We start from the raw sequence: 18,225 nt of genomic DNA, 5'->3' as shown, positions 1-18,225 counted from the left end.
CCGTAAAACATTATATTGCAATAATCACAGAGCCAGGATGTCCGCGTTTCCGTCCGTCAGCATCAAACTCAACGTTACATTTTGACTCCTCTCTTTTCCAGTCCCGTCTCGACGCATTTTTTAATATCCACCGAAAGCTGACAACGATCTTCGTTCTCGACGGTGGAACACTCTTCTCCAACCTCCTCGGCAATTTTCATCTTTTCATCGTCCTCCTTGAACATCATTCCACACAATTCCAAAAATCCTTCCTTGTTGAATTTCTTCCCATCGGAAATGTTAAACTGTTGCTGACAGCACGAGAGAAAACACTTTTGCACTTTCGTTTCCGGTGTCTTATCCTCGAGCATGGCTTCCACATCGTCCTCAGATGCTCCCTCTTGTTTCATACACTCCTCGGTCATACTACGCAGCATCTGCTTGGCTAGTTCTTTCTTTTCGTCGTCCGAATCATCCGCCTGACGAATAGCAGAACGAACTACCTCAGACAAATACTGATTATAGTTCAAATTTTAAACGTAATTCACCTTAGCGCATGCCACGACAACTAGAGCCACCATAACGATTCTGCAGTATGTGGCTCCCATCTTAAGGAAGCCTCCGGGCGATTAAAATGGTATGAAAACGAGAACTGCCCGTTGGTTGTGCTCAATTCGTAAATTTATACCTTAAATGGTAATTTGCAGCCTTCAATATCTATATCAGTTGCATGACTACACGCCGTTCCACGGTGGCTCGATCGAATCGCGGTGATGGCTTTCTCGCAGAATGAACATCCTGTTTCCGGATGAAGCTCTGTGTATCATGCCCTCATTACATAGAATGATCATATCGTAATGAGACAAATGCAATATTGACTTGTTAAATAAAACTCGTTGATTCGCTGGCTTGGTACACAGTGCAGTATCATATATTCGACTGCCTATGAACTTTTCAGCTCCGTATTCAAAGTGTCGTTATAAAATATATCTTAAATTCAGATTCTTGGTGGAAAACCTTTGTCATTTGTCAATATGATAATTTGTACGTACAACTTTGTGAGGTCCTAACAAATGGTTAATTGGTTTAATGTGGAATTTCTTATGATCCTGGCCATCAAGATCGTAACTGTCTTTGGAAGGGGGTTATTCAGCAGATCAAAGCCTTTTGGCTGGTGGACGGTGTTATGTCTAGTTTGACCAAATACGCGCCCCCTGTGGAATTAACGATTTTCACTACCTACTTAGGGTAGATGGGGCAGTTTTGGCCCTAGATCCAGTATTTGAATCTAGTGAGAATTATAACGAATTGTAAGAAAACCTGCATGAATTGGGCTTTGGAATACTGTAAATTTCAATATAGCAACGTGTGTTAAGTGAGTATACAAAATTTCAGTACACTGATAAAATTTCAAAGATTATTTTTATGTGTCCCACACATGAATTTTTGCAATGTGATCAACAAATGATATCTATGTATCGGACACATACTTAATATGTGTATACATAAAAGCCATGTGTAACCACACATACTATTCATTTGACTCATAAATTTCATGTGTGCCTCTGGGTGGATTATGTTTATGTGTGATCACATGAAAATCATGTGGAATTTCACATGGAAATTCGTCAATAAAAATGTGTGGAATTTTATTAGTGTACACAATTCTTCAGTTTAGCGGCTTGAAATTGATTTTCAAATAGTGCTTCCCTAAGATGGTCGGTTTCTTAGCCGTACGGCTAACCGTTGAGCACACGTGTTTATTTCAGTTACCGTGGGGACATAATTTGTGATTAGTCCCGGTCCTTTTCAAATTGTATCATTATTTATGTACGGTCCTTATATTTGGAATGACGTTTCACATTCATCTAGTGATGGCCGATTTTCATTCGAATAATCGATTAATCGATTAACGAATCGAAAAGTAAAATATTTGTAATCGGTTATATCATGCCGACATAAGCATTAACTTCTCCAGAGGATCATCACCCATCGTTTCAAACATGTGCTACACTCTCATTGTAGGAAAAATGACAGCACAGCGAACAAAAAATAATCGATTAGTTGTTTATCGAGTAATTAAAAAATGGGACATCTCTGATTTTGGTGTGATTGTTTTGATAAATAAGAAGCGCAAAATTTCATTTCTACCGAGGGGGCAGAAAATCCTCAAAATTACCTTTCATTCGGGAGGTATTCATTGGATGAAAGGGACCGTGAAAGAGGACACTAAAATAGAAAGTTTTTCTACCGACAGTTTCATCTTAGTATTTTTCTTTGGTACGGCTAATAATCGGAAATTTTGATTCACAATACTGTCATCAAAATATTGATGTTCTTTATGCTCAAGTATAATGAGAATTAATACGATTTTCCGCATAATCTCAAGACTTTATAGTGCGGCCAAAAACTTGTAATCATAGTGTGCGCTAAATGCAGTTTTGAGTGTGAGGATTTTGACAGTGCGGGTTTGTCATTTTCAACCCAAGGGGTTGGTCACTCTACACAGTGTGCCAAAATCAAACTTGGGCGCACCCGGGTGCAGTCATTGGCGTTGTTTGGCACCCATGGTTACAATTTTTATGATCTTTAAAGCTACTGGCAACACTGACCTTTTTCTGCGCCTGCGCAGTGTGCATATGTCAAAATTTGTTATTGATGTTGCCACTCCTAAGTCAAATTAGTTTCAAAACAACCGTGAATCTCCACCAAGTCTCGCCATGGATTCTCAAAACCGTTACACACGTGACGGCAGTCGCATCCACATTTTTTCCCAGACGAAGAACAGCTAACAGCAGTATCTTGACCTGACCGAGGTTTCCGGCCATGGCTACACGAACTAGCGATGCAGCTCCCACGGCTGCGGCTGCTTCCAATGCTGCTGCTGGGCCGTCTTTTTTTTTTTTTTACGAATTTTAGAGCAGACGGACCAGCAGAAGGAACAGCAGCAGCAGCATTGGAAGCAGCCGCAACCGTGGGAGCTGCATCGCTACCCAACAAACAATTTTAGCTGCAGACTAGCTTATACAGGCAAAAATTAGCTGTATAAGCCAATTTTCGGCTGTATAAGCTAATCTGCAGCTAAAATTGTTAGTTGGGTAATTCGTGTAGCCGTGGCCGACGTTGGAAAACTATACCATCCGACCATTCGAACTGTTCGAATACGACCATGGCGGTGGCTGCTTCACCAACCATTCCATCGTCCTTCATATAATGTTGGAGGCAGTGATGGCATAATCCTCACTCAAATGATTTTGTTTCGCTCTCAACCCAAGTAACAATTTCCAGTTGAAGAAACGCTTTCGTTTTGATTTTGTTCAGCTGCATGTTGAATAATAATTGCACAATGTGTTAACCACAACTTTTATAAAACCCTTGTTTACACTGGTTTGGAGAACCTATACAACTGCAACACAAAGGTGTTGTCTAACGTATTCAGTAAAACGTTTATCCAAAATCAATTTCTTGTTGAAGAAACGCTTCCATTGTGATTTTATTCAACTGCATGCTGAATAATAACTGTACAATTTGTTTATTACAACTTCTGTAAAACTCTTGTTTACACTGGTTTGGAGAACCTGTTCAACTACAGCATTATATGTATACGCGGTATAGGAGTAGAAGCAACTTTTATACAACGGTTATAGATACATATTAAACTCAAGCTTTATTATTTTGGTGAAAGCTCTTATACAACGTTTGTAGACACTTCTTGACAGCTGCTTTGAAATTTAGTAGAGAGTAAACCTGAGAGGCGTTTGTTGCACTCTTTTATGACTCCTAAATAATCATTGTACAGCCAGCGGTGAAAAGCGTTTATAGCACTTTTCAATGACTCCTTAACAACCGGATAGAAGCAACTTTTATGCAACGTTTATACAGTGACCGGCATAAAAAAAGATCCACCGGCTCACTTGTTAGATAAATCGGTTTTCTTTCCCAAGCACTTTTTAAAAGCTATATTATTGCACGTTTTAAGCTTGTTCTAGTACCACTTGTTATAGTACGTGCAAGAGTTTCAATATACGAATCAGTTCAGGTCAACCACTAACGAAATTCAAACGCACCCCTTGTTTACGGTATGACATAAAAAAAGATCCACCTGTAGAAAAAAAATTTGCCGTGTAAATTCCGTTGACATACCCCTCACAATTCCTAATGTTGACATTTGTTTATTTACATTCATCGCAAATCTCTGCTGCAGCGCTGAGAAGTAAACGTATTGTGCGAAAGTAACGAGTTTTTGAAAGTTCAAATATGGGTGGAAAGAAAATCTTGTATCTAATTCGGAATCTAATCGTTCGTGAATTTGAGAAAAACGAATCTCAGCGCAAAATTGCCGAAAAATACTCTGTGAGTCGCGGTGCGGTTCAAAAGATAATTTTGAAGCACCAACGGGTTGGAAGCGTTGCAGATCGATCTGGACGAGGACTTAAACGTAAATCTGATCACCGAGAGGACTCCAGAATCATCCGGGAAATCAAAAAGGATCCGTTTGTTACCATCCGCGGAGTGAAAGAAAAGTTGAACCTAACAATATCCGAACGAACAATTCGACGCCGCATTGCTGAGCACGGCTTAAAGAGTTATTTTGCTCGGAAGCGGCCGTTCATCAGCAAGGTCAATAAGGAAAAGCGTCTGAGGTTTGCAAGAACCCACATCAATAAGCCCCTGGAATTCTGGAAACGTGTTATCTGGTCAGATGAATCGAAGTTTGAGCTTTTTAACAAAAAACGACGTTTGCGAGTATGGCGGAAAAGCGATGAAGGGCTCCAGGACAAACATCTTCAAGCAACCATGAAGCACGGTGGAGGAAATATTATGGTCTGGGGTTGTTTCTCATGGTTTGGTGTGGGAAATCTGGTCCTGATCAATGGGATCATGACAGCGGAAGGCTATATTGACATTCTTAACGAAAATTTGGAAGAGTCTTTGCTAAAAATGGAATTGGAAGACAACTACATCTTCCAGCAGGATAACGATCCCAAGCACACGGCAAAGAAAACGCTCGCATTCTTTCGAGCCTGTCGCATCAAACCCTTGGAATGGCCACCCCAGAGCCCTGACTTGAACCCAATCGAGAATCTCTGGGCAATTCTCGATAACAGAGTGGAAAAGACCGGCGTAACCAACAAGCAGACATATTTTGCTGCCCTGGAGAAGGCCTGGAATGAACTGGATCCACAGCACCTCAGAAACCTGGTCGAAAGCATGCCGAAACGACTGAAGTCCATTATCGAAGCGAAGGGAGGTCATATTAACTACTGACCAGCTGATCATAATCGATTTTGTATGATTATAACACATGAAACATAAAATGGATCTTTTTTTATGTCATACCTCAAAAAGTCATGCGAATTGAATTTGTTGTTTATTTTAAGTTTTGGAATAAAAATTACCAATATCGTTGAGTCAAAATAAACTTTTGTTATTTAGTTATCTGAGACATAAATCATATTAATTGACTTTTTGAAAAATAAATGAGTTTTACATGCATTTTTACATTCGACATCGGTGGATCTTTTTTTATGCCGGTCACTGTAGATACATATTTAAAGTCAAGCTTTATTGTTTTGGTGAAAGCTCTTATACAACGTTTGTAGACACTTCCTGACAGCTGCTTTGAAATTTAGTAGAGAGGAAACCTGAGAGGCGTTTGTTACATTTTTTTATGACTCCTAAATATTAATTGAACAGCAAGCGGTGAAAAGCGTTTATAGCACTTTTTAATGACTCCTTAATAACCGTTGTGTAAGTACTCACAATATTCACAGATTAAAATTAGTTTAACAATTGTCGTGGTACGCCAAAATAATTGCTTGTACAGTTTTTATTAATTTAATTTATTTGTGCACATTGAAAAAATATGTAATTATGCCATAATTCACATTCTGTGATCATGGAGGAAGTAGTAACAAGCATCTGTTTAATCTTTGATTGATATTCTTTCAATTAATCTCTCTAATCATTAATTGAGAGAATTTATCTAGAAATGTTATCGTTGATTATATGATATATGTCTTAAATTAATGTTTGCATTTATTAATAACACCTATATATAATTTACCTCTACTCCACCAAAGGTTTCTCGAAGCAAGATTCGAACTCATGATCCCGGATTGCCAGCCGCTTCTGTTTCCATCTGCTCTATTCTTGAATACATATTTTGATCATATGAGAGAAGTATATCAAGCTCATCTTGAGTAACTTCTCTTGCAGTCGAATAATCATTGCCTTATGATTATATAAACATGCCTATCACTTGTGCTATTTTTAGCAACAAAATTGTGGTTGGTCGAACGTAAACAATCATTTAAGAGTGCTCCAAGCAGTTTTTGAAGCTTTTAACCAAATGGCAATACAACTACATTCTTGTACAACTCTGGAAGCTATTATTCAACGTTTGATCAACTCAGGTGTTGTATAAGAGCTCCCAATGGTTTGTTTTGATGCGTTTATTCCACATCCTATATGGCTCCTGTCAAACAGTTTAACCGAACGTAAACAATCATTTAAGAGTGCTCCAAGCAGTTTTTGAAGCTTTTAACCAAATGGTAATACAACTACATTCTTGTACAACTCTGGAAGCTATTATTCAACGTTTGATCAACTCAGGTGTTGTATAAGAGCTCCCAATGGTTTGTTTTGATGCGTTTATTTCACGTTCTATATAGCTCTTGTCAATCAGTTTAACTAAGGTGCTATAAAAGTTATCGTAGGTCTTATAAAGCATATAGGTAAACCGAATGTAAACAATCATTTAAGAGTGCTCCAAGCAGTTTTTGAAGCTTTTAACCAAATGGTAATACAACTACATTCTTGTACAACTCTGGAAGCTATTATTCAACGTTTGATCAACTCAGGTGATGTATAAGAGCTCCCAATGGTTTGTTTTGATGCGTTTATTTCACGTTCTATATAGCTCTTGTCAATCAGTTTAACTAAGGTGCTATAAAAGTTATCGTAGGTCTTATAAAGCATATAGGTAAACCGAACGTAAACAATCATTTAAGAGTGCTCCAAGCAGCTTTTGAAGCGTTTAACCAAAAAGGCAATACAACTACATTCTTGTACAACTCTGGAAGCTATTATTCAACGTTTGATCAACTCAGGTGTTGTATAAGAGCTCCCAATGGTTTGTTTTGATGCGTTTATTCCACATCCTATATGGCTCCTGTCAAACAGTTTAACCGAACGTAAACAATCATTTAAGAGTGCTCCAAGCAGTTTTTGAAGCTTTTAACCAAATGGTAATACAACTACATTCTTGTACAACTCTGGAAGCTATTATTCAACGTTTGATCAACTCAGGTGTTGTATAAGAGCTCCCAATGGTTTGTTTTGATGCGTTTATTTCACGTTCTATATAGCTCTTGTCAATCAGTTTAACTAAGGTGCTATAAAAGTTATCGTAGGTCTTATAAAGCATATAGGTAAACCGAATGTAAACAATCATTTAAGAGTGCTCCAAGCAGTTTTTGAAGCTTTTAACCAAATGGTAATACAACTACATTCTTGTACAACTCTGGAAGCTATTATTCAACGTTTGATCAACTCAGGTGATGTATAAGAGCTCCCAATGGTTTGTTTTGATGCGTTTATTTCACGTTCTATATAGCTCTTGTCAATCAGTTTAACTAAGGTGCTATAAAAGTTATCGTAGGTCTTATAAAGCATATAGGTAAACCGAACGTAAACAATCATTTAAGAGTGCTCCAAGCAGCTTTTGAAGCGTTTAACCAAAAAGGCAATACAACTACATTCTTGTACAACTCTGGAAGCTATTATTCAACGTTTGATCAACTCAGGTGTTTTATAAGAGCTCCCAATTGTTTGTTTTGATGCGTTTATTCCACGTTCTGTATAGCTCTTGTGAATCAGTTTAACTAAGGTGCTATAAAAGTTATCGTAGGTCTTATAAAGCATATAGGTAAACCGAATGTAAACAATCATTTAAGAGTGCTCCAAGCAGTTTTTGAAGCTTTTAACCAAATGGTAATACAACTACATTCTTGTACAACTCTGGAAGCTATTATTCAACGTTTGATCAACTCAGGTGATGTATAAGAGCTCCCAATGGTTTGTTTTGATGCGTTTATTTCACGTTCTATATAGCTCTTGTCAATCAGTTTAACTAAGGTGCTATAAAAGTTATCGTAGGTCTTATAAAGCATATAGGTAAACCGAACGTAAACAATCATTTAAGAGTGCTCCAAGCAGCTTTTGAAGCGTTTAACCAAAAAGGCAATACAACTACATTCTTGTACAACTCTGGAAGCTATTATTCAACGTTTGATCAACTCAGGTGTTTTATAAGAGCTCCCAATTGTTTGTTTTGATGCGTTTATTCCACATCCTATATGGCTCCTGTCAAACAGTTTAACCGAACGTAAACAATCATTTAAGAGTGCTCCAAGCAGCTTTTGAAGCGTTTAACCAAAAAGGCAATACAACTACATTCTTGTACAACTCTGGAAGCTATTATTCAACGTTTGATCAACTCAGGTGTTGTATAAGAGCTCCCAATGGTTTGTTTTGATGCGTTTATTTCACGTTCTATATAGCTCTTGTCAATCGGTTTAACTAAGGTGCTATAAAAGTTTTCGTAGGTCTTATAAAGCATATAGGTAAACCGAACGTAAACAATCATTTAAGAGTGCTCCAAGCATCTTTTGAAGCGTTTAACCAAAAAGGCAATACAACTACATTCTTGTACAACTCTGGAAGCTATTATTCAACGTTTGATCAACTCAGGTGTTTTATAAGAGCTCCCAATTGTTTGTTTTGATGCGTTTATTCCACGTTCTGTGTAGCTCTTGTGAATCAGTTTAACCATAGAGGTAACTCTAAGACCACTGGGTCCCGAAGAAAATCATTATTATTTTTGGCTCACTCAGTACCAGAACAACGGTCCCAAGCAGTCCCAAGCTATTTCACTCACCCCTGCATGTTCTGCATGAATCCACACACCCCTGATGTTATCTGTCAAACTTTCATAGCGAATCAAAACAAACATAGTGTAGTAATAGAATTTCAACTAGAATAGGGTACGTTAATCGTTTGCTTGGGACCAATAGGGTACTAAAGTGGTGAGCCAATTTAAAATCGTTAGTTTCGTATTGATTGTTGGTTTAACTAAGGTGCTATAAAAGTTATCGTAGGTCTTATAAAGCATATAGTTAAACCGAACGTAAACAATCATTTAAGAGTGCTCCAACAGCTTTTAAAACTTTTAATCAAATGGCAATACAACTACATTCTTGTTCAACTCTGGAAGCTATTATTCAACGTTTGATCAACTCAGGTGTTTTATAAGAGCTCTCAATTGTTTGTTGGGAAGGGCTCCCAATATCACGCATGATATTGGAATAAAATATCAAGCATGATATTGTTTTTACAAGCTCCTTTGATATTGCGAGACTATTCAGAACATGTAAAATTGCAGCCACGAGTTGACTTACCACAAAATGATTCCTTTGCACATCGTTTTCTTAGAAAGAGAAAGCATAGTTTGCTATCTTTCTTTACGCTTCACAGATGGCAGACACGAAGTTACTGCTGCCAGCAGTGATGGAGGTTTCGTTTCGAGTTCGGATGTACAGCAAAAAATCTTGAAGCTCAAACTCAACACAGTTTGGTGAGAATTGTAGCCGGGGAGTTTTGTTAGCATGATATCATAGCAACCGTTTCACAGCTTGTAATATCATCTGCTGTTGTTTGCGTGTTGAGTTTTTGGTCTACGATACTCAAATGAGATTATGCACATTGGTGAGATTAGATCTTTTGATATTTTCACAACACTGGTTGGAGGACCGTCTTGGCAAAGTCCCAAAAAGTTCAACCAATTATTTTTACTCTCCTGCCTTTTTGCACTTCCAACTAACAGCTTCATAATGAACGGGAGTTTTGTGCATTTGTGATCGATCGCGCTGTGGTTGCACTTCATGATGGCGTTCACCACCAGGGCTACGTTCGGGAACTCGACCAATTCGGAGGAGGAACTTTCCGATTTCAGCGGGATCATTCGCACTTGCGACGGGTGGCAGTCCTTGGTGGTGAATGCAGTCAGCAGCAGATCCTCGGACGGCATACGGGTGGGGTATTGAAGAAGTGGAGAATGCGATTTTTGCTGGCCTGGGAAGCGATTTTTCTTGGAGGCGGTGTAGACCTTGAAGCTGATCGAATTGTCCGGCAGGGTGTACGGGTTGGTGGACTCTGACAAGTAGTTCTGCTTGGAAAATTGGCTGGTCCGTTTCGGGTCAGCGGTGCGTCCTTCATCAGTCCGACGTGTGTTCCGGCCGGTGTTGGTTTCCAGTTTTACAGATGATACTCGGGCGGTGAAAAATTAGGTGCAAATCCGTTTCCTCCGCCGGCTCCCAGAAGGGTTGGTTGACTAATGATTGACGTTCGTTGTGCGGGGTCGGCCTTCCGCCGAAGATGGAAGGATCGTGTAGCAACGGAGCGTCCGTTGCATGCATCCTTTCCTTGGAAACGGATGCATCCAGTGTGTAGTCCCAGCTGGAGTCCGTGTCGTTTTTGAAAACATTGAAAAACAAAACAAAAACAAGAGCTGTTACAATACCGGGTTGCCAAACAAGGCATTATTCACAAGTAATCAAAAGTCAGTTCAATGATTTCTTTGCACTGCCGTTACAGCTGCGGCACACTGAGGTACAATGAGAAAAAAAGTTGGCGCAAAACAAGTGTGTAGAGTGACCACCCCTTGTTGCAACCCTTCCGTTTTTTCAAAGTGAAAACATTTTTTCTAAGCAAGCTCTAACAAGAACAAAACCGTTAAGCTGGGCTTAGACTAGGCAAGTCAAATGATCAACTCAGTTGAATTCAATTGGCTTGAAAAGTTGAGCCTGGTTCAACCTTTTCAATGCAAATGAGTTGATCAAGTCAGTTCAATGGCATGGTTTACACGTTCAATTCTCGTTCAAGTCAGTTGAATTAACCACTTCATTCGAGCAGTTAAAATGACGTTTACTACCACTCAAACTTTTATATAAAACATTATTTTGAGATTTTTTCTTCTAGAACCACGAGAAAAGCAGCCAACATTTGTCTAGTTGAATGTTCCATGAGGAGAGAATCTTCCTCTTAGTCTCCTGATATCTTCTGGAAAAGTCCGATGGCTCGTTGGCAGATACTTCTGGACATGAAGCAATCAGCAATACTTTTTTGTAGTGCAACTATGACGAGCACCTCAACCAACAATCAATACGATACTAACAATTTAAAATTGGCTCACTACTTGACTAGCCTATTGGTCCCAAGCAAATCGATTAACGTGCCCCATTCTAGTATAAATTCCAGTACTACACTATGTTTGTTTTGCTTCGCTATGAAAGTTTGACAGATAAAATGAGGGGTTCGTGGATTTTCCTATGTTTCGAGGGGTGCATCGATTAGCTTGGAACCGAAGATAGTAGCAGCAGAAAACGAAGATGGAACGGCAACAGACCTTGGAGCACGCGCAGAAGATGACAGGCTACCGGCGCCTGATCTTCAAGAAGTTGAAGAGGAGATCGGTCCGCTGAAGAACAACAAAGCAACTGGTGTAGATCAACTACCAAGTGAGCTATTAAAATACGGTGGTGAAGCACTGGATAGAGCGCTGCACTGGGTAATTGCCAATATTTGGGAGAAGGAGATATCTACAAAAAGGGTGACAAGTGTGATTGCTGCAACAACCGCGCGATCACACTGCTGAGCGTCGCCTACAAACTACTCTCCCAAATTCTATACCGTCACCTGTCACCATTTGCAAGAGAGTTCGTGGGGCTATACCAAGTGGGATTCATCGGCGCCCGCGCTATCACGGACCGAATTTTCGCGATTCGGCAGGTTCTGCAGAAAACCCGCGAATACAACGTGCCTTCGCCGATGACTTCGACATCATGGCACGGAACTTTGAGACGATGGCGAAAACGTACATCAGACTGAAGCCTGAAGGTAGGCGGATTGAACTTGCCATCAATGTATCGAAGACGAAATACATGTGAGGAAGAGGTTCTTAGGGAAGACAATGTTCGCCTCCCACCCCGAGTTCAGATTGACGGCGACGAAATCGAGGTGGTCGACGAGTTCGTGTATTTGGGCTCACTGGTGACCGTCGTTCATACTGGCGACATCGCTCTGATGATACAACGAAACCCTACCCCCAAGTTCCTTCCTTTTTCCTATCCTTCGACAATGTACCCCTCTAACCTCGGGTAAGCCGCGAGTATTCGACTCAACTCCTGCTAGACATAGAATTAAGTGAATTTTGTTACAAACATAGAACATTGAATTATCGGCTCCGTAAATCTAACGTGATTGAGCCTTACAAATAAACGAACGAGATAAAAAAAAGTAGGGAATCGTGCCGGCTTTGGATTTCGGTTGAATAAAATTCGCCGCCGCACGAAGTTGACTATCTACAAGATGCTGATTAGATCGGTGTTCCTCTACGGCCACGAGACCTGGACTATGCTCGTGCAGGACCAACTTAGTGTTTTCGAACGGATGGTGTTGCGTACCACCTACGGAACGTTCAGGAGGCGAATGAACCATGAATTGCACCAGCTGCTGGGAGAACCAGCCAAAATTGCAAAAAATTGGCGACTATGGTGGACTGGGCACGTCGTAAGAATGCCGGTGAAAATGGTTCTCGAAAGCAACCCAACAAAGGGCAAGAAGAAGAGGCGCGCAGCGGGCAAGTTGGATCGACCAAGTAGTAGGCGACCTGCGGAACTTTTGCAGACTACTAGGTTGGTGACGTGTGGCAATGGATCGAGTAGAGTGGAGACGACTTCTTCGGACAGTAGAGGACAACAAGGCCTTAGCCTGATTGGTAAGGTAAGTAAGTGAGATACGTTGAAGTTTAAAGGAGTGGGAGATGAAGTTGCCACGTACCATTGGACATCCAGGTAATTACCATCACCAAAAAACCCGAACCAGATCCGACCGTTGCCTTGTGAGATCATGTCAATCTATTACAGCGGTTTTTGAATTCTCCATCGCGCCCACAGGATCCCGCCATTTTACCGTATCGTTTACGGTAATAACGTATTTTTTTTTGAGTAGACCACGCCAAACGCCGGTAGTGTGTTCAAATTGCAGTTTGTGAACCTGAGCCCACAGTTAAACAAAATGCGCCACCAATCCAGGCAAGCTAACTTACCCTTCTGGTTCGTTGAAGCCTCGAGTCCGTCATCCATACTCGAGGGGCGTACGAGGCAGGTGGAGGCATCCACCCCTGCCCCAAGATGGTGAAGCGGTACCAGAGGAAGGAGAAGAACGACGATGATGGCAGTGACAGGTAAAGGGGCCCCGAAGACATAACCAAGAGTAGTAGTATAAAATTAAGAAAGTGGGTATATAGTAGAACCAACCGGTGGAAACTAACGATTTTAAATTGGCTCACTACTGGTCCCAAGCAAATTGTTTAACTTACCCCATTCTTGTCGAAATTCTAGTACTACACAATGTTTGTTTTGATTTGCTATGAAAGTTTGACAGATGAAATAAGGAGTTCGTGGATTTTTCTATGTTTCGAGGGGTACATCGATTAGCTTGGGACCGAAGATAGTATCAGAGCTAAGCCAAAAAGTTGAGCACGTTTCTTCGGGACCTTCTGGTCTTAGAGATACTTCTATGATAGACGTCCGTGAAATCATAGTCAAACAGACGTAGCTCTTTGAAAAAGTTTTTCTTGAAAACATTGTACTTCAATAAATAGAACATCAGTAACGACATCTCCCGACCTTCTCGCGGAAAAAAGCTTGTTCGCTAAGTCGCTAACAATGTTGCATGCAAGCCAAACAGAATATATAGAAACGTCAAAGTGATCGGATGACAGCGATGTGCAGCGCTGCGGTGAGCAGTTCGCGCAAATGATATTTTTCAAATCAATCGTTAAATGCGCGAGCGATGATCCAGAATGAAAAGTTAAGTCTGTTTGTCTGTGGTAAAATGTTCGTAAATAAAAGGGTACACGACTAAGACATATAGTAGGAATTTAGTCTTGAGTAAACATTAAGTGTTTTCAACGTTTCCGGAAGTGTCACGAGCTTGTGCCGTTCCTTAGGCTCAGAGACGGGGGTCTCATCAGTGCTGGGAGTAACACTGCACTCGCACGTTACAAAACATTGAAGAGCTTATTCAGTCAAAAATTGCTTATTCCGCTTTTAATCAGCTCAAATTGTTTGTTGGGTCCCAATTAGAGGACCACTAGGGTAAAAAGAGGCTCACTAAACCTAGTTAGTTCCTGCTCAATACACTTGTTCTATGGTTTCACAGGTTTTCGATAAGTTAGATCATAAACGTGGACTTTTCAATTCTCTGTGGAAAGATCTTTTTCAGCAACGAAGTTTTTTAATATGCAATGTAAAGCTACCTGTACGATTATCAAGTTAACACTAAAAGTTAATTTCTAAAAACAAGACTTTTCATCTGTCCATAATTTGCCCTACCCATTCCTCGCCGATAGCTTGAAGTAGCCGGACGTAGTTTGTTCGTGTCTCCGTTGCGGGTATTGGTTTCGTAGCCGGTGGAGTTTTTTTCCCACCATAGTGGTTTTTTATATCGCGCGTTTTACCTACCGTGGACGAAGTTCAGTGCCCAAGGCAACCGCAGTCAGCAGAGGAAGTAGCCACCTTTAGCGACGCTATAGGTGGACTATCATCTCACCGTCATCATCTCATCACCACTCCAAAGCAGCAAGCAACAACAACAAAGCAGCAAACGGAGTGGCTGCACCAGCTCACACAGCCGGCACCGGCCGGTGTTAAGTATACCTACTATACAATAGTCTTCTCTAGCCCATTGCCGCGCTTTTGTTATTCAATTTTGCGCGTGGCTTTGCTCTCTCCCCTGATAGGGTTGTGAGGGCTATAGTGGTGCAACTTCTTGCAACTAGTGAAAAGTTTTTTTTTTTTTTTTTTTTTGATAATTTTGTTTTTGTTTTGCTTGGTTGTTTATACACTGGGCAACAAAATATTAACATCTAGTAGTTAAGTAGTTTAATTGGTGAAGGTTTTTTTTTTTAGTTTTTTTTTTTCTCTTTCCTTTTTAAGCGGTTCCCGCATAAGCGCGAACCATAAATTGACCTTACCGATAATGGTTATAAATTGTTTATAATCCCTGCTAAACTTCAACTGAAATGGTTATGGAACTTTACATGAACGTTTAATGATAAAGTTTTAACCTTAAGCATTATAGTTTTTTGGAAGTGGACCTTACCAATAATGGGTTGTTAAGAACCATTACCATTCAAAATTCTTGTTTTCTCCATACATTTTCGGAAAGAAAACTATACTAAAACCTTTTAACTTATGGTTTGAGAACATTAATGGTAATGGTTATGGCAACCAGTAAAGTTCATGAATGGTTTTGTAACATCGATCAACTTTATGTGGAATATATCGCGAATTGGTTGCCTGCAAATTACTGATAACCAATTCACGATATATTTCACGTAAAGTTGAGCGATAATACAAAACCATTAATGGAACTTACTGACTATCATAACCATAACCATTAATGTTCTCAAACCATTAGTAAAAACGTTCTAATATAGTTCTCTTTCCGAAAATGTATGGAGAAAACAAGAATTTGGAATGGTAATGGTTCTTAACAACCCATTATTTGTAAGGTCCGCTTCCAAAAAACCATAATACATAAGGTTAAAACTTTATCACACAAACGTTCATGTAAAGTTCCATAACCATTTCAGTTGAAGTTTAGCAGGGATTATAAACAATTTATAACCATTATCGGTAAGGTCATGTGATGGTTCGCGTTTATGCGGGTTGTGCACCGCTTTTGCGCAACACTCATGGCGTCTTCGGATACCTACGTTGCGCGAACTAGATACTACCAACCGTCTTCGAAAGGACCATGGGTTGTCTTTTTTCGGCCTAAAAATAAACCTTTGAAAACTCTCGACATTTCGAGAGACTTGCTGCGGAAGTATCCGGGAATCTTGGTACATAAGGAGAGATTCAATAAACTGCGTGTAGAAGCACCGACTTATGATGTGGCAAATAAAATTGCTGAACATGAGCTGTTTAGTGTTGAGTACAACATCTACATCCCTTCTCGAGATGTGGAGATAGAAGGTGTGGTCTCCGACGCGAGTCTGAGTGTCGAGGATTTAAAACGAGCATCGGGTTGCTTCAAAAACTCGAAAATCGGTCAGCAGGTACAGATACTGGATGTTAGGCAACTGCATTCAGTATCTTTGCAAGATGACAAGAAAGTTTATCAGCATTCAGACTCGTTTCGGGTGACTTTCGCTGGTTCAACTCTCCCAAACTTTGTCAAAGTTGATGGTGCTTTTTTTCCGGTGCGGTTGTTTGTACAGAGGGTATATAATTGTACCAACTGCAAAAGGCTGGGACACTCGGCCAGCCATTGCGGCAACAAAACTCGTTGTGGCAAATGTGGTGAAAACCACAAAGAGGATTCTTGCCACAAAGAATCAGTAAAATGCGCTTATTGTGGCGAGAATCCTCACCCCTTGCAGGAGTGCCCGATGTACAAGCAGCACTCCGATAAAGTGCAGCGTTCAATCTCTGGACGCTCCAAGCAGACATATGCTCAAATGTTGAAGGCTGCATCAGCCGTCCAAGATGCAAACCAATTTTCGGTTTTGTCAGTTGAAGAATCGGACTCTGACTCATCCGATGAGGGTGACTCTACGGTGGTACACGCACCTTTGAAAACGAACGGATCCTCAAAACGAAAATGCTCCCCCCGAAAGTGCGCCGTAAGAAAACTAAAGTCACTCGCAGAGGATTGCAAAATTCCCAGGGTAATGGGGCTGAAAAAATTAAATCGAAGGCTCCTACTGCTCCACTTCCTGGCTGCAGTAAGGATTTTCCGCCATTACCCAACAAAGAAAAGAAAAACAAAAAAGCTGCTCCTCAAACTTCTCAAAAGAAATCCAAGTCCGAACGTGGTTTGCTAGCTTTTTCGGACATTGTGGAATTCATAATAAATATGTTCAACATACAAGACCCTCTTAGAAGCTTAGTTTCTGCCTTGCTTCCAACATTAGAATCATATCTTAAGCAATTGACTGTTTCATGGCCCCTCCTTGCATCAATCATATCTTTCGATGGATAATTCGTCGAACGAGGTTGAAGATATGATCACTGTGCTACAGTGGAACTGCCGTAGTCTAGTGCCTAAACTAGACTCGTTCAAATTTTTACTTCACAATTCTGATTGTGATATATTTGCTCTCTGTGAAACATGGCTTTCTTCCGATAAAGAACTCAACTTCCACGATTTTAACATTATTCGCCTGGATAGAGACGATTCTTATGGAGGAGTACTTTTAGGGATCAAAAAGTGCTACCCTTTCTACAAAATTTCCCTTCCTGCTCTATCAGGCGTCGAAATCGTCGCTTGCCAAATAAATGTGAAGAACAAAGATCTTTGCATAGCTTCAGTATACGTTCCACCAAGAACCTCCATTAGCCGTAGTCAACTCTGGAATCTAGTTTCGATTCTTCCATCCCCAGTATTAATTCTGGGTGATATGAACTCCCATGGTACTGGGTGGGGCGATCTATATGACGACAATAGAGCGGCTATTTTTTACGATTTATGTGACGATTTCAATTTGACTATTTTGAACACTGGTGAAGCGACACGTATAGCAAAACCTCCGGCTCGAGAAAGCCGACTCGACCTATCTTTGTGTTCAAGATCGCTATCATTGGACTGTCAGTGGAAGGTTATCAATGATCCCCATGGTAGCGATCATTTGCCAATCATCATTTCAATAAAGTGTGGCCCTCACTCTGCAGAACCATCTCGGGTTCCATTTGATCTTACAAGGAACATCGACTGGCAGAAATATGCAACGGCGGTGACAATCGGTGTCGAATCAATAGATGCGCTTCCACCATTGGAAGAATATCGATTCCTAGCCGATTTGATTTACAAAAGCTCACTGGAAGCACAAAAAAGAAAAGTTCCAAGTGCACCCTTTAAAAGGAGACCAGCCACACCTGGTTGGGACGAAGAATGCACAAAATTGTATGTAGAAAAATCTGATGCTTTCAAAGCTTTTCGTAGACACAAAACCTCCACTTACTTCGAGGAATATTCAAAGCTTGAGACAAAGCTGAAACAATTAATCAAAGCAAAAAAACGCGGTTATTGGCGCAATTTCGTCGAGGGACTCTCACGAGAAACCTCAATGAACACCTTGTGGAGGGTGGCTCGCAACATGCGTAACCGCTCATC

The 18,225-nt window shown here is 40.4% G+C and overlaps 1 protein-coding gene across 1 annotated transcript; it reads right to left on the bottom strand.

The window, feature by feature from the left end:
* Nucleotides 1-55: 55 nt before the first annotated feature.
* On the bottom strand, nt 56-608 carry Obp19d (Odorant-binding protein 19d). Its single transcript, XM_065217134.1, has 2 exons — nt 528-608; nt 56-458 (listed from the first exon to the last, which is right to left on the bottom strand). The coding sequence occupies exons 1-2, from the start codon at nt 585-587 to the stop codon at nt 75-77; spliced, it is 444 nt and encodes a 147-aa protein (XP_065073206.1). The 5' UTR covers nt 588-608; the 3' UTR covers nt 56-74.
* Nucleotides 609-18,225: the final 17,617 nt, after the last annotated feature.

Source organism: Ochlerotatus camptorhynchus, unplaced genomic scaffold (genome assembly GCF_037179485.1).
Source record: "Ochlerotatus camptorhynchus isolate MF236.1 unplaced genomic scaffold, CSIRO-AGI_Acam_v1.1 ptg000007l, whole genome shotgun sequence".
In the NCBI taxonomy this organism is placed as follows: domain Eukaryota; kingdom Metazoa; phylum Arthropoda; class Insecta; order Diptera; family Culicidae; genus Ochlerotatus; species Ochlerotatus camptorhynchus.
The sequence above is the reverse complement of the archived record's forward strand: the minus strand, read 5'-3'. Positions and strand labels throughout refer to the sequence as shown.

Coding starts and splice junctions, on each gene's coding strand:
- Obp19d (XM_065217134.1), bottom strand. CDS start 587: ATGGGAGCCACATACTGCAGAATCGTTATGGTGGCTCTAGTTGTCGTG. Junction 459..527: donor TTGTCGTGGCATGCGCTAAG/GTGAATTACGTT, acceptor GCTATTCGTCAG/GCGGATGATTCGGACGACGA.